Here is a 17,612-nt window from a genome sequence, read left to right as displayed (position 1 = left end):
TTTCTGAAACCACTTAATTCAATAACCCTGTCGGTAGTATAAGGCATAAGGCAAAAAACAAAGATGGAAAACTCAAAACACAGAGCTCAGTCAAAGGTCAGAACTGCCTTCATTGTAAGAATCTGACTGACTGAACCAGCAATTACTAAGTTTCCCCAGGGAGTATGTCTGGAAACCCCTGCTTTAGAGTGCTGTCTGCAGTTTAGTTCACCGAATCACAGAAAAGATATATTTTATTTATTGATATTATTAAACTACAGTGACTCAGAAGTGTATCCAAGTAGTATCAGGTGTAAGGTAAGAACCAACTGCAGAAAGACATACAAGTTGAATATAAGGCACATTCACACACATACACAGCCACACACTTACAATGGGCCAGTTCAAGATCGCCAATCATTCTGTATGGTTTTAGACTGTTAGGCAAAACCTGAGTAACCATTTAAAAGCCACATGAACACAGGGACAATGTGCAGTCCCTACAGAGATCCTGACTGACTAGGCGATTGAACCTTTGAGGGCAGTGAGGCAGCTGAGTTAAAACTGTGAATCACTCTATGGCACCTTCTGATTTTGTTTGCATCTGAATTGTTTTATTTTGTATCACACTTTGATGTTATAGGATGTATTGTTTTCTTTGCATAGTGTCTGTGATGGTGTAGTTTATAGAATGCTTTACAGAAATTAAAAATTAACTGACAGAATTTGTGCACGGAGCAAAAGTCAGTACAAGTCTGATGTAAAGGTTTCTGTCAGAATGGATGTGAGCATGGAAAACTGCTATTTTTGAAAAAAATTTAAGGTATTACAAAAGCGAATCCTATCGATAACCTAAAACTCAATACATAATGCATTGAAGGACATTAATAAAAACTAAATGGAAATGTATTTACTATAGAAAACAAAACACATATCTTGGATGTGGAAGGTGATGTGACCCTACCCTGTTGTAGCAAACTCCCGATCAACTTCTGAGAAACAAATGAATGAAATGCTTGTATCAACAAGCTTCCAGCTAAATAAGAATGATGATCATGTGTAAACTTTCTTAAAGTACGAAGGTGCTTGTATAATGTGAAAAGATTCTCAAAAGCCGTAAGTCCACACCTTCTTGTTACAAAGACTGTATTCACCTACACCTGAGTCTACTGTGTTTTTTGCAAAAGACAACCCAGATTAGCTTGTCTTATTTCTCGCTGACATGTTTTTTATGTTACTTTAACTTACCGGGGGGAGGCTAGGATCATAAACAGGTGCTGCATCTTCTTAGTGGTAAGCCTTTCAATCATGCTCCTAACTTGCACCAGCATGGCTAACACTTTGTCTCGAGTCTGGCTCTGGATAACAGAAGGAGCCAGCTGGAACTGACTCATGGACACCACATCCCCTTCTTCACTCATCTCAGTAAGCCGCTGTGATAAGAATGTCTCCAGCTGCCAAGTCAAAGGGAAGAGGAGTAGAATGACAGAATGAGTGAAGGGGGGCAGAGGGGCTTTAGTCTTTTAACATTTTTATTTTATTCAAAGCCCTGTTCGGCTTCAGTGCACTTTGATGTCACGCTAGAGAAAGCAAATAAATTTAAAAGGTTAGTGTGACAGCTGAGGTCACCAAATAAAAGACTTAATTACCAAAATTATAGCCAGAACAAAGACATCAGGCAGTAACCAAGTTTGACATTGCTTCATATAATACTTTACACTAAGATTTAATAAGCAGCTTAAATGTGACAATGAAATCACAGCAAATGTTTGTGGCTTTTATAAATAAAGTGCTCCCAGTGTAGTAAACACATTAGTAACAGATGTCCACAAACACAAACAGCGATATACTTTGGAATAAAGACAGGGGTTAGATAATAATAATAATAATAATTCTTTACATTTATATAGAGCTTTTCTCACTATTCAAAGTGCTACATGACAGTAGTCTGCTGCAAAAACTGGGAAAAATATACAACATTTAATAAAAACTGACATAAGGTAATCCCAAATCTTTAAAAACTAGCATAGCAGCATGCAGGCTGCAATATCAGCCAGGTGCACACCTCTAATGGCTGTAAGCGCAAAATAAAATAAATAAATGACTAGTATGCTTACATGGGTCTACATATACATGTAATGTGTATGCTTAAATGCTTGATGTACAAATATTTACTGTATATGCTTAAGTGATTACATAATATATATATAAGCAGAAAATACCTATTGTATGTGTTTGAGTTAACAATCTGTCTTCACTGGGAATTAGCTTTCCTTGCTTTTCTGTTTCAAGAACTTTAACTTAGGTCTCGAGTCTACTGTAGACCAAGTAACATGTGCTTGACCATGTGTACTAACTGGAGACTATAAATACATACCAAATTATCTAAAGTTTGCCAAGCAACGGAGGTGAAGTAAATGGTAAAAGTGCTTGCACACAGAAATATAGTACAAAAATGCTGTAATATGGTTAACATACACAAATCAGCATCAAAATTAAAATCTGAATTCTTTACACAGGTTGTCCAAATTGGAGTTTCCGGTGTGTGTTTATTACTATGTCCATATTCACTGCTGTCGTTTTTACATGTTGCATAGTTTTATGATATATGTTGCTTGAGAATACAATTCCCATTTGTCATCCATGTACTATACATATGGAAAAGTATTCTATATGTGCGTTTTGTTAAATCTGTGAAAGAAAGCCAGCATACACTGCTTTTTTAGCCAGTTTCTCTGTACAGCGTGGCAGTAGATGTACTTTACCTCCATGAGTTCATCAATAAACTGGTTCCTGGTTTGTGAGTATTCCAGAAGAGTGAGGGCATCCTCTCCACAGGCTACCCCTTCAGGAGCTGAAAATGACAAATAAATCAACACTGACTGTATGATAGTATGGCAGTTTTTCATTAAAAAAAAAGGAAATTGTCTAAAGTTCAAAAAGAGTACATATCTTTGAAGTGCTCTCTGGCCATTTTACAAATATGAAACTGCCTACAAAAAAAGTGACTTTTTGTTTACTGTTTAAACTGTGCAGAGTAATGCAATGATTTAAATTACTATTACTGTTTAGTTGTATCACATTTTCTATAAACTTAAAATCCTAGAAGTTGAAGAACTACAACAAAACAAAGAGATGAAGCTTTAAAGCTACCAAAGATTATTGCTTTTAAAAAAAGAGTGTGTTTTTGATAAGCTGCATATAGATGATGGAGTACCATTCAGCAATAGTCTGAGAAATGGCAGTTGCAGCCTGAACCACTTAGTAGTTAAGGTTGAGGGCTCTATTCCCACCCCTCATTTACGTCTACTGTGAATTGTGAACTTCCCATTGGGATTAATAAAGTATCTATCTATCTATCTATCTATCTATCTATCTATCTATCTATCTATCTATCTATCTATCTATCTATCTATCTATCTATCTATCTATCTATCTATCTATCTATCTATCTATCTATCTATCTATCTATATACAGTTTTATTGAAACTGTCCTTAAAGCTAAAATGGCTTACATTTTGTTCACTTTGAACAGCACCACACAAAATAAGGGCTTCTTTAGAGAAGCTACATGAATAACTACTTAATAAATTTAAAAGCTGTCAGTATTCAATAGCTCATTTGCTTGCTTCTTAATATAAAATCAAGCAGTCTGGCATAGTTACTAAAGTTTGACAAATGTGAATACACACATTTAAACCCAAAAACTTAAAGGCTGAGAAAGAGCACAATATGGTATTTCTACAAGGAACACCAGAGGAAAAACAAACAAAAAAGGTATGTTTTACTACCACCTTGTGGAAAAATTGTGTGCTGCTTCAGAGCCCCAAATCAGTTGATTGATAAGGAAACCAAAATATCAAACTGAATGATTTAGTGCAAGTTTTACAAAGATAAATCTAATAATAAACCGCAACAAACAAACAAACAAATAAATACAAAAATAACAGGAATGCACAGATAGTCTCTATAAAAAGATCTTTTGAAAAAGGCACCACCTAGTGGTCAAATGTAGAGAATTACTTCAGTAATAAGACTTTACTATTAGTTTGGGACATAAATCAGTGTGACAGTAGCCCATGACAAATAACACTGTGATGAAGGAAGATATAAATATATTTGCTCTTACAATGAATGATAAAATCTAAGTGTATCCTTTTATAAGGAAGGTATTTGCAAACAGTTTGTCAACATAAGAATGTTACTCTGACTGTTTGAGTTATTCATCCTTCTTCTCAATCATTTCTGTGCATTCCAGGATTACAGGTACCCAAGATTAATTTCAACAAAAATGAAGTGCAATGCAGGAACCAAACTGGGGTGGGATGCATGTGCATGGCAGGGAGGACAACGTGCACACTAACAAGAAAAGCTGAATGTAGATGGGGTGTACCTAGGTGAGAGAAAAAATGCTGAATATATTAAAATTATCCTAATATTCTCAAACCTGCTTTTGGAGACATTCTCTATCCAGGTAATGCTGGTTGCAAAGCATGAACCAAACCTGGATAGTGTGGCTATCCATCACAGGGCACACACAGTCACACTAGCCAATTTAAAGGTACTGATAAACCAAATACCATGTTTCTGCAGCCAGGAGAAGGAAACACCCACAGACTTGTGAAGAACAAGCAAACTCTATACAGACAATAACTAGGTGTGATTCAAACCCAGGACACTGTGCAAACACAGGTACACTGCTGAATATACTGCTTAATTAAAAAAGTACCACCTAAGTTCATCCATATTGATGTAGTAAACTAAAAAATGTCAGTAAGGATGTCCTAGGACATATCAATGTCGGTGCCTATAACAAAGAGAATAAGGCTATACATATCTGAATTTTAGAGCTATACATTTGGGCTCATCTATGAAGAATTGTCTTCTGATTGACATTACTTCTGGACTATAATCCTTGACTCTTCTGTTACAGTAACCTTGCATAAGACTGCACAGTTATATGAATCACAATAACCAGATGGATTTGGGTCTGTTGTAAAACACGCACATCTCTCTATATGGGTTTGCTTCCTGGTTCCACCCTGTATGGATAGCGTTTTGAGTACTGAGAAAAGCACTATATAAATGTAATGAATTATTATTATTATTATTATTATATAAAAAAAAATCTGTCTGCTTTTCACGTGAGATACTTAATGGATTTAGATCGGCTTTTTTTCTATAATTTGCTTGAACATTCTGGTTGATTTTGTAACTTCTCTCATCGTGCTAAATACCATAGTTCAGTTGTGGCAGAGAGAGCGGCTGCGGGCCAAGGAGAAGGGGAAACGTAATGTAAGGAGTGGGGAGCAGGGCGGGACCCTCCTCACTCACAGCCTCTGTTCGAGTCAGCCTACCTTTTGCAGTTTGTCCTGTTTCACTGCTATTTGGGCAGAGCTGCAGGGGACAGCTAGTCATATATAAAATTGGGCCACTGACCAAGTCTTGGAAAGGATGAAACAGTGCTGGAAATAACGAAAACGGTTGCAAACTCTCAAAAATTATCATGGAATTTTAAGCATCAAGGCTTGTGAGTTTATATGTGTAAACCACCAGGGAACAAATTCAGACTTGGAGGACAGCAATGGCCTCAGACGTTATTTGACAATCAGCAGTCACACTAAGCTTGTGATGGACCTCCTTGCAAATTCTACTTGATGATGAGCTCTTTCTGCATTTACAAGAACCACAGTCATGGTAAATTTTGGCTTTCCATAGAATACCAACTCAAACTTGTTTAGTGTTTGAAGGGATAGACTAAATTCACTTAGCTTAGTGTCTGCCATATCACTTGTGGTGAGAGGACACACATATTAAAGCCCTCCATTTCCCTTTCTGCCTCGGGAACTTAAGGGCATTAACACTTTCAGAGAATTTAATGACAAAGGACTCTGTAGGTTTCAGTCAAGGAGTTCCTCGTTCCCCATTCCGTGCTCCTCCTTCTTCTTTTATCTCCAACTGAGGTCAGTGCTAAGGACACGTGGAGTCTCTATCACTCCCTTTTTGTCTATATCAGTTTTCTGGATTTTCTTATTCCATTTTTCCCCGTAAGAAACCAGTAGCCACCATTCAATCTCATGTTGATCATCCATCTCATGTTAACATATCCTGGAGTACTGTTTTTAAAATTATAAAAATTACAAAATTCTTCAAAAATCATAATCTTCAACATACAGTTTCAGGTTGTGCACAGCATGAATTTTACTTCCCATAAGTGTTTTACTATGGGCCTTACCCCAATCCCCATTATAAATTCTGTTACTAAATGTTTCTGACCCGTTTCTCCACAAGTTCTGGAGCAGGGTCTTCTGTTTCCCTGATTAGTTCTTTGTTGCCATTTCTCTCTCCTAAGTGCTTTTGCCCTCACATCTTTCTACTCCTATATCTTTCATTTCTTTAGTAGGTCTCTTTTCTAGGCACTAGTGCTGCAAAGCTGGCTGTGGCCTCCCACTGGACAATGACTAACTTCCTTGGGTTTGCTCACTGGAAACCATCTTTTTATAGCTTAACTCTTCTCCAACTTTCAGCCATGAAAATGAATGGCCACTCAAGTATTAATACTAATAAATGGCAATCCGTAGTCGATCAGGTACACCGCACAGAAGTTAATGGGAAAATGCAATTCCTTTAAGGCCTGTCTGTTTTGTTTATTTCAAATAAAATCTCCCCATTTGATGTGGCATTGCAAGCTCTGAACTTCTACATACTTTTCAATGAAATTTTTAGCACTCACAGGATGGGGGACTATGAAGGTGGGGCCATCAGGGAGTCTATTATTGTGCACTGTTCAAAATGAATTATGTCAGCTGATACTGGCTTTGGTTTTTTTTTTCTTCCAATAAGAATATGATGACAAAAAAAGTAAATTATACTGATCAGCATCTTTGGACTGTACAAGCTGTGTCCTAATGAGCATAAAACAGATTATTTATTTTGAAAGTCAAAAGACATTCACTACTAAATCAGCTACCAATACATCTACAAAACCAACTATTCCCGGCATAACACTATATTTAAGAGAACAGTACTGGATCACCACAATAGAATTAAATAAGGGGCAGTTAGGGTAACATTATGTCCTTGAACCAGGTGGCAACTCGATCATCCAAAATAAGTCCAAACAAACACTTAAGAGAGAAAGCAAATCAACTACAAGGCAACCTGGCCCAGACTTGATCTTCTGTCCTAGGATTTGTTGTGTTAGGTGACAACACTAACAATGGCTCATCATGTGTTTCTTTTAAAAATCTAACACCTAAAAGACTGCAACACTACAGCAATTCTTAAAATAATTTTAGAAAAGCAAAATCCACTAGAACAGAGTAATTTTAAATAAAGAAAAACAGCTTACAGTTAATGCCCGCATCCAGTACATCGATCTCCACAGTGCTATCTTTCTCTTCACCCAAAGTTATGCCTTCTATGCTCTCCCCCTGTGCAAAAGAGGAAAGTAATCACAAGTTAAAATGATATACTGTACTGTTTTTCTGTGTGGATTAAATGCACAAGTAATACAAAGTCACCTCCCGATACAGTAAAAGTCACCATGCAGCAAACATACCGCAGTGATTCCCCAGTCAATCCCACCGTCCTCCAAAGAAATGCCATAATCTGTCCCAACAGTAACTGCATCAGCAGCACCTCCCAAGTCTCCCCAGTCAATCTAAGAGAGAGAAAAAAAAGAAAAACAAACAGGATAAGTTGCCAGTCTATTGCAGTCTGGGTCATAGTGATGCATTCAAATCTTATCCCCAATTATAAAATTCACTTTCTAGTCTGTATTTCATGAGATTCTTCTATGGATATAATAATAATAGCAATAATAATAATATTAATAGTACATTTTGTTTATATAGCACCTTTCCCATGCTCAAGGCATGGAAGACAATGGAGACAATGTACAGGGCAAACCATATGTACAGATCTTCCATCCATCCATCAATTTTCCAACCCGCCGAATCCGAACAAAGGGTCACGAGGGTCCACTGGAGCCAATCCCAGCCAACACAGGGCACAAGGCAGGATGCTTAATCATTTATGATGAGTGGATTCCACTGACAGAAAACTACACCCTAATGGAATGTCACTGTTTAATTATCCATTATGATGCACTAAAAGTTTGTCAATGTTGGGTCATCTTTGAGAGATATCCTTCTATGATGGCATTCTGCAGTCCATGTCTTGACTGCACCACATAGCACTGATCCTGGTTTGTGTCGAGTAGGCAAGAATGAACATCTAAAGGCATATTGTTCGCTAGTGTTAGGAATTCAATGATAACATGATTGATGATTTTGGGGTTTTTGGCATCCATATTGAAATTATTCTGACACAATAAACAAAAATAATTTATAAATGGCAGAAAGTTGTACCTCAAATATTTTAGTATGCAACTGGCAATTTCCAAAATCAACCCCCATTCAATTTGAGGTTCTAAAAATATGATTACCCCTTGCAAAAACACAAAAGACTCAACACTTGTATATTTGACCGCCTTCTGAATGCTTACACTATCCTCAGCAACAGTGTCTGTAAGTGTCCCCTCAATCAGTGGCCTCTCAATAACACTGGGTGGGCTCCCCGTTCTCCACTCATAAACGGTTGTGTTTCCTTTATGCTGACAGTATCTCAGCATAGGCAACACTGGTTCCTCTGACCTTGAATGAGGAAAAAAAAAAGACACTACAATGGTTAAACACAAGATGATAATTTCACCATTTGTAAATAATGAGACCAAACAGACGTGCTTACCATTCACACACAAAGCTGGTAAAGGCAGCATACAGTTCAATTATCTTAGAAAGCCCTTGTGTTTCTTTGGCTATGTCTGATAGAATTAAAGGCAAATCCTTCACCAGTGCTAGCAGCTCCCATTTTATGTTGTCACCCTGCATAAAAACACAATATATATTAGAAGGTAAATACCCTTACATTTAACTGAAACTGAAAAGTAAATAAAAAACACTGAAACCATTCATAAAGGCTGCACTATTTTATTTGCTCAACAGGTTTTTCTCACCGTGATGCCATACTGCTTGCAGGAGCTGTAGAACTTGTCTCTCATATCTGCTGTCCCACTCTGGCATTCCAACTCTTTCCGGCTAAACTCCTGCTGAGCCTGCTGGCATTTACTGATTTGCTTCTTTAATGAAGGCACCTCATAGGTCACATTGCGTACCAGCAAGCTTGACACCTCCGCTGAAGACACAAAGTTACAGGTTTTCTAATAAGGACAGGCAACCACTTTGCAATAACCTCAGTCCACACCAGTTTTTATCTTACCTAGATATGTGTTGTCTTTTTCATAAAGAGAAACAATTTCCTGCCAATCCTAAAAAAAAGAAGAAAAATGCAAATAAATGAATAGTGTCATGCTTCATGAAAATCACTCAGGTAATGTTGAACAGTATGACGGAAAACAGCCCAAGGTGCATCCATTATAGGCTAAAATTTTAACAGAGTGACATCAGGAGCTGAGATTACGCAGTCATGAAATCTACTGCTTCAGGGTTTCTCAAGTGGTGTAGGTTTTTTTCCAGCCTAATTTGTTGATAAGAATCCAGTCCTTGCCAATAACAGAGCTAGTTATTTAATTTTATTACTCTCATTCTGCCATGTCAGGTCATTCTTATTTTGTTGATTGTTCTTTCCTAAGAATATCATGCAAAAGTTTTATGAGCTGAACCATCCTTCACTTTTTTCTATTGCACTTCTTTCCAAATATTTTATTGAAACAGAAACGGCACGGTGGCGCAGTGGGTAGTGCTGCTGCCTCGCAGTTGGGAGACCTGGGTTCACTTCCCGGGTCCTCCCTGCGTGGAGTTTGCATGTTCTCCCCGTGTCTGCGTGGGTTTCCTCCGGGCGCTCCGGTTTCCTCCCACAGTCCAAAGACATGCAGGTTAGGTGGACTGGCGATTCTAAATTGGCCCTAGTGTGTGCTTGGTGTGTGGGTGTGTTTGTGTGTGTTCTGCGGTGGGTTGGCACCCTGCCCGGGATTGGTTCCTGCCTTGTGCCCAGTGTTGGCTGGGATTGGCTCCATCAGACCCCCGTGACCCTGTGTTCGGATTCAGCGGGTTGGAAAATGGATGGATGGACAGATACTTCATGATGAACACACAGGTAAATGGCGAGTTGCTGGTTCCTTTATCATTTGAGATAGATAGATAGATAGATAGATAGATAGATAGATACTTTATTAATCCCAATGGGAAATTCACATTTGCATGTTATTATTAACTTGCGGCTGTTTAAGAAAACAAGCAATTAAAAACAGGGAACACAATGGTATAATGGGGCACGGTGGGGCAGTGGTGGTGCTGCTGCCTCCCAGTAAGGAGACCAGGGTTGACATCCCCGGTCCCTGCATGGAGTTTGCATGTTCTCTCCGTGTTTGCATGGGTTTTCCTGGGTGCCCTTGTGTCCTCCTACTGTCCAAAGACATGCAGGTTAGGTGAACTGGTGACACTAAGTTGGTCCTAGTGTGTGTGTGTGTGTGTTTGCCCTGAGATGGACTGTTGGCCTGTCCAGGGTTTCTTTCTACCTTGCACCATATTCTAGCCGGGAAAGGCTCCAGTCCAACCCCAATCCCACACCACCCCAGGACCCTCGTCTGGATTAAATGGGTTATAAGATGACAGGGCATGAAAATAGTTTTAAGACTAAAAGAAGCACATAAGAGTTGGGAACCTTGAGAAGTGCTTGAATGAAAAGCATAAAGATTGGCACCTGAGCAGTAATTTGCTTCAGCAGCATTAACTGTCTTCTAACTAACAAATTGGGCTAGAAGAAAAACCTGCAGTGACTGTGGCCCTCCAGGACTGAACATGAGGATGTCTGCTGTGTTGCTCTCATGAGTTTATTTTACCTTCATTCGCTGAGAAGAATATCTTCCAAATATATTTTTAGAGGAGGCTTCTGTTCCTTTAAGGATGTCAATGATTCGTAAACAATGAAAATAATGGATATCTGAGAAATAAGCAAACACGTGAGAATTAACTTTAGTATTATTTCAGGTTTTAGCACTGTATTTATATCAGATAAGAAAGAATAGAAACCCGACACACCGTGATAAAAGCAGCTGATAAAGTTTGTTCCACCAAAGAATGTTGCTGCACCTTTCCCTTGTACACCTTGTGATGAAAGGTGAACTTCCTTGAATATTATTCAGAATAAAAAGAACTGGAAGAACAGTATTCTTCACTGTAACTGAGGCATCAGATTACTGAAAACAGCAATAAAAAGAAGCAAAGCCCCCCAGTCATATAAAAACACACACAGAAATACAGTAGGTCAAAATACGCTAATGGGTTGCAAGCAACTTTGGCAGCAGGCCGTACAGTTTGATGATATGTTACAATTAACACCTACAATGGAGAAATATTAGTATAAGTAACTGACAAGATAATAAATCACATGTACATATTTTTTCTGACATTTATCTGCCTATTAATCGTATAGTCTAATAAAGTTGTGCAATTAACTATTTCCTATGACTTGCAGCATAACAAATAGTAAAAATATGTGCATTCATAGGTCCACAACATTATACATCCACTCAAAAGCCATTTACTAAAGTGACTTTAAAGAGAAAAGTCATACAAACGTCAAACTTCTTTGTCAGAAAGGAAATAGCAGTGCATTAGCACCAAGACAGTCGGCAAGAAATGCTCACAGTTTTGTGCTGAATATTATGTTGTTTGCTTACATTTTCCTACTGATATTTCGGGTTAAGTATTAGTATATGGATTGAAAACTAGTTAATTAGACATTGGCAATTACAAACTGCATTTCTGTTATGTTTTAGCCAGGGTTTATTCGGTGGATAATTATATATTCTTTTTCTGTTACTTTTGAATTATTTTTCATGTTTTATGCAATTTTTGCTAATATTATGTTTAAATATTATTAGGTTGTTTTCCTATATTCCTTGTGTTTTGTGGGTGCAACCCCTAGAGGTGGGCCCAACCTGGCGTCACCGCTGCTGGGACCTCCCTCTGCCTTTATATTCTGGTGTAAGGGTTGGCCCCGGCAGATAATCACTGATGTTGTAGAGTGCAGGCTATTATGTATATAAGTAAGCCTGCGATTCGCTAGCGAATCGGAAATCCAAGAATGGCAATCAGTTTCTGTTCCGTCCTGGATGGATGACATATCATGGAGGGTGGGTGCATCTGAGGAACCGTCATTTAATTACATACACATATCTGTAGTAAAGCGGTCTCATTTTGTGGAGACGTGATTCCGTTGCCTTTGCTGACACCGACTGCTGGCAGAGTGGAGCACACCAAGTTAAGCCCTGCGTCCATATCCGGTTTACGCCGTGTAGTTTGGATGTCTGGGGATTCCGTACTGTAATACCGTAATGTGATTCACATATGCGCTGAATCCTCTCGTTTTTGTTTTCTCTGTGGCGGGCTCGTGGCAGTGCGCGTGTGCCTCGATGCGCCCAGCGCCCTGCGTCCATATCTGGTTTACAACCTTTTTGGTTTTCTCTGTGGCGGGCTCGTTGCAGTGCGCGTGTGCCTCGATGCGCCCTGCGCCCAGCGTCCATATCCGGTTTACAACCTTCAGTTACTAATATGGATTATTTGGATTGTTTTTTAGGTTTATGAATTTTTGCTTCTGCTTTAGGGATATTTATTATTTGATTACAATTTGGACTTATTAGCTTTGGAGCACCTTTTTGGGCAAACCCTTTTAGTTCCTCTTTTGTTTATATAAATAAAAACTTTATTTATGAAGATTCTTTTTACACCTTTTCCTCTGTAGCCAGAGGGTTTTCTGTTTATCCTCACCCTTAGGTGATATTTTTCTTCATTGCAGAAAATTTAAAGTATTTTTTTTAGCCAGTGTCCTATTTGGGTCTGGGCAGGCCTTGAAGTCTGCCAGTTGAGTTTGGGGTATGGCTGCCTGGGGTGAGGCTTATTTTGGAAGACAGATTCAGTTATCAAGCCTAGTCTGGCTTGTTTGTTTTTGAAGCCTTGGTTCTGAACTATTATAAGTAACTTTTTAGCTATAAATGTTTCTTAGTTTTTACTTTGTGTTGCAACATTGTTTACCCATTGTTATTGTAAAGCACTTTGAACTACTTTCATGTATGAAAATGTGCTATAAATTAATATGTTGTTATTAATGCTGCTGCATTCACAATTTTAAAACTACAAAAACAGTTATATACTGTAGGATAATACTAAAAGAACAAAAGTTAAACATGTCAAAACGGTGTGCTTAGAAAAAAGCAGAAACATCTCTGTGTGGTGAAATATGATAAAAAACACAGGACTAAGAGACACTAGACCAAGACCACTGTAACTGTAGTTATACAGAAACGTGTGGGTATGACAAGACAGAATGGCATTGTTTAATGTTATTATTATTGGGTATTTGGCTTTATCTGTATCTAAGATTACTTACCTGATCAGGACATGTTATTACAAGTGTCCACAGGTACTTGTTATAGTTAGAGAGCCCAGGCAAATTAAATCTCCTGCTCAGGGTCATACAGGGAGGAACTGAACTGGTGGAGGTTTAAAGTCAAGTACCTTAGTAACTGCAACATACTGTCTAATAATGATGAAATAAGTTGTAAGTAAGAATGTGCCCAAGTGTCACAGTACAACTATGAATGCTACCATTTCAGTAATAGAAAACAAGTTCTGCATACTCAAAACAAGGTCACTACAACATTTTTCTAAAAGGAAGCCATCAATTTAGGGTGAAGATTGACTACAGGCGTCATGTGAACCTGTCATTACCACATATAAGAGAGCAATTCTCACATTTTTGCTTTAATGCCCAAACAAGTGGCAGATGCCAATCATTGATGGAATACAAAAATTCCAACTCTATCAGATGACATTACGAAATGAAGACACCGAGCAGATATTTTCTACATGTGCATATATTCCTTAGGTCCCCACAATAAATATTTGTGGCTCATAGTGGGGCCAGAATTTCATTCACATGTTTGAAATTAATATGTTCACATTCACATAGTGAAACTGCATGTGAAGTTGTTTTTTAGGCATTTTTTTCACATGGATGATGACTGCTGTTTGAAATGAGTTGGCCTGAAATCTCTTTTCCAAAATGTAATTGATTCTAAATCCTGCAAAACCTTATGCTTTCACTTAAAAATCCCCAATGACACCAGATCCTGGGTTGAGAGCTTTTGTACAACATAAACTACAGTAGCTGACAATGGCAGAGCTGTGGCGTTCAAATTGTTTCTTGGGTCACACAAGACTTTTTTGGCATTTATGTGGCCAAACATTGTCCAATCAAAAATCTCAGGGCATCCTCTCACTTCACATAGGTAGCAAAGGCTACTGGGGCAAAGTGACAATCATCTCTCACAGCAGTGGGATAAAAGAGCAAAAAAGTAATGTAAGATAAACCCTCTTGCGTTACTTTCTGTCCCCAAAGACGTGATAATAATGACAAATAATAAAGCAAAGCATTAGGATTTGAAGTCAGCTTCCACCCACAGGTCATCTTATTGTGACTCTAAGATGAAATACAGCAGAGCCCATTTATGCAGTTTTGTTCAGTTCCCTTGAGGACTGCCATGTGGGAGGCTGAGAGCTTTTTAGTAATTAAGTCGTGCAGCAAGCTCAAGCTAAACTGCCCCCTGAAGTATTCTGGTATTTTTAGTTTTTCATTAGGATGTAATCATCACACCTACAAAGAACTTGGCCAAAATGAGTTACTACAACCAAGGTGAGGAATACACAGACGTCTGATTAATATTTCAGTCTCCTGTTAACCCTTTAAAGCCCTCAAAAGCCAGAAAATGACAACTCTGGGATTCTCAAAAGGTACATTTTAAAATCATATCACGGTGTTATAAATCATTTAATTGACCAGTTTTCGAGAGAGTATTCCTTCAGACAACACTTCACAAGGCGGATAAAAAGAAAGATGCCTGCTAGTGCTTCTCATGTGGGACGGGGTTATTGGCTTGATTGACAGTGAGATGGACAGGACTAGACACTTGATTAAGAGTGTCCTTTGAGGAAGGAATGGAAACAGAAACTTCTAGAGAAAAAGTATAAACCAGAGCCTCATGCAACCTTTATTTACCTTGGCTTCAGTAATGCTCAAGAGTGTGATGGTGTATAGCAGAAAGTGATGGCTACTACCGATTCTGTGATACCGAAAGTATTGACATTGCAGGAGATCTCCTTAAGGTGTCTGTACTCTTCACTAACTAGAGCCTACTAGCGCTGGTCAGTGGAAGGTGGTGAATTGGTACAAGGCACACTATTAACTTAACCTGCATGATGCCTTGACCATTTTATCATTGCGCACACAATAGTGTTTAAGTGCATATATCTCATGAAAGTGGCTGTTCTGTGAGATGCTGGTCAGGTGTATGAGGTACTGAGACTTTTGTTTGCAGACTGTTTATGTATGTACAATATGATTAATTGACTTAAGATATGCATATTCTTTTTTTAATATTATTAATTTTATTGTAATCATTCCATACAAATAGATCAATTTTTACAAAAGATAGGATTGAAAACAAGTCACCAATGAGAGAGAGAGCATGGCCAACAGAGTAAAACTTAAGGCTTGTAGACATACCTAAATTGATGAGTTTAATAGGGCAATAGAGACAAATGGAGAAGAAAAAGAAATGTGGAGATAATTGCTTCCTCGGTGCATTAAGAGCGTATTCTAAGATATTATTGATTAGATCTTGCCAGGTTTTGAAAAAATTCTGTACAGATCCTCTAACTGAATATTTGATTTTTTCCAATTTCAAAGAGTATAAAACATCGATTTCCCATGCATGTATATTCTAACTAATAGCTTTTTCTATAGCAAAGTTTCCTAACCTGTGTGGTGTGGCGGCATTGCAGGTGGGCCATGGCCAAAACCCTGCCCCCTGCTCACCTCCTCGATGATCACACTCAATTAACAGCTCCAGCATCAGTGGTAGATCGCAGCAGACCCTGGATGAGACCCCATCCACTGGTCTGATGATTGCACTTAATTCACAGTGACGACATTGGAGGTGGATTGTGTCCAGTCTTGGATAACCTTCCCAATGCCCTGCTCTGATGCTTGTGCTTACCAAAGAGGAAAAGCAATCACTTTTGATTCATCTAACACTCTGGTGATTGTGTGGGACCAATCATCCCCACCCTCACACTTTGACAGCTGCACTCGATTCACTCAGGGAGATCACCCCACTCAGACGAGAGTGCTAAATTCATAGAGGGGCAAACCCTGTGGGTCACAACCATGTGAAAAACTGTGTTGTGACTCCACAAAGGATAGGAAACACTGCTCTATAGCTAATATTTTCTTTATTCTGTGGTACCCGTGTTCAGTTGCTAGAGTACTGGCAGGATTCTCTACAGCTACCAGCAACAACATTAAAATTAAGTAAGAAGATGAAGAGCACATTAAATCTGCCAACTTCTAATCGACCTACCACATTCTAGCTGCAGATATGCAAATGCGTAAATAGAAAAACGTTCATATTATAAGCTGGCATGTAATTAACTTTAGGGGATTCTTTAATTTGGGGTGGCGCAGTGGGTAGTGCTACTGCCTCGCAGTTGGGAGACCTGGGTTCGCTTCCCGGGTCCTCCCTGCGTGGAGTTTGCATGTTCTCCCCGTGTCTGCGTGGGTTTCCTCCGGGCGCTCCGGTTTCCTCCCACAGTCCAAAGACATGCAGGTTAGGTGGATTGGCGATTCTAAAGTGGCCCTAGTGTGCGCTTGGTGTGTGGGTGTGTGTGTGTGTGTCCTGCGGTGGGTTGGCGCCCTGCCCAGGATTGGTTCCTGCCCTGTGTTGGCTGGGATTGGCTCCGGCAGACCCCCGTGACCCTGTGTTCGGATTCAGCGGGTTGGAAAATGGATGTATGGATGGATGGATTCTTTAATTTAGTTTACAGGGTAAAAGATTTGAGTTGTAATTTGGGTCAGTCCCTTCCTTTTAAACTTTGTTTAGCCTTTCACGCTAACTACCAGTGTGCACAGGCAGGAAATGTGGCGTACAGGTTAAGGCAAAGGGAATTTAAATCCCCAAGGTTGCTCACTCAGTTTTTCCTTTTCACTCACTGTTTGATACACTCCAAATGTAAAACATAAATATGTACAACTTTAACAAAGCTCGAAGAGCTTCGCCATGGTATTCACAACAGAAAGACACTACATAAACATATATACACTGTCAAACTTGTGAGCATGGCAAGTGTTTGCTGTTGTTGATTTGAAAGCTTAGCAGGGAAACAATCGCAAAGTAACACAGACATTCACACACTCACACACTCTCTGCTTCCATCCTCAGATCAGAAGTGAAAAACATCCCCAAGAATGACCATCATTAAATTGGGCTTAAAGGTTAGAAGTGCAAACTTTCTTATGCCTCTTCTCTCTCTCTCTCTCTCAGTGTATATATATATATGAATATAATATATACAGTATGAATATAATATATATATTAAGTAATAATCCTTAGACGCGACAAGACTTTTTTGAAGAGAGATTTTTTCAAGTCCCGCAAGACGAGACTTTTGCCTTGAGATTTTTTCAAGTCCCCCTCTTCTCTCAACCATTTTCAAACAAGACCAATGTCCTCTCACCTCTCATTCGTGTGAATGCTTTTGTCAGACACACTT

At 38.8% G+C, this 17,612-nt stretch overlaps 1 protein-coding gene across 1 annotated transcript in view; it reads right to left on the bottom strand.

Moving 5' to 3' along the window:
- The window catches only part of cdk5rap3 (CDK5 regulatory subunit associated protein 3), a 30,284-nt gene that overhangs the window by 4,125 nt on the left and 8,547 nt on the right, over positions 1-17,612 (bottom strand). The window contains exons 4-12 of the mRNA XM_051918990.1: positions 10,844-10,944; positions 9,262-9,310; positions 8,999-9,177; positions 8,731-8,867; positions 8,489-8,636; positions 7,541-7,642; positions 7,331-7,412; positions 2,745-2,833; positions 1,228-1,433 (exon numbers count right to left, since the gene is read on the bottom strand). Of these exons, the coding sequence (XP_051774950.1) occupies positions 1,228-1,433; positions 2,745-2,833; positions 7,331-7,412; positions 7,541-7,642; positions 8,489-8,636; positions 8,731-8,867; positions 8,999-9,177; positions 9,262-9,310; positions 10,844-10,944 (1,093 nt within the window). The remainder of the gene's footprint in view (positions 1-1,227; positions 1,434-2,744; positions 2,834-7,330; positions 7,413-7,540; positions 7,643-8,488; positions 8,637-8,730; positions 8,868-8,998; positions 9,178-9,261; positions 9,311-10,843; positions 10,945-17,612) is intronic.

Source organism: Erpetoichthys calabaricus, chromosome 14 (genome assembly GCF_900747795.2).
Source record: "Erpetoichthys calabaricus chromosome 14, fErpCal1.3, whole genome shotgun sequence".
Taxonomy (NCBI): Eukaryota; Metazoa; Chordata; class Cladistia; order Polypteriformes; family Polypteridae; genus Erpetoichthys; species Erpetoichthys calabaricus.
Note: the sequence above shows the minus strand (reverse complement) of the source record. Positions and strands in the feature narration are given on the sequence as shown.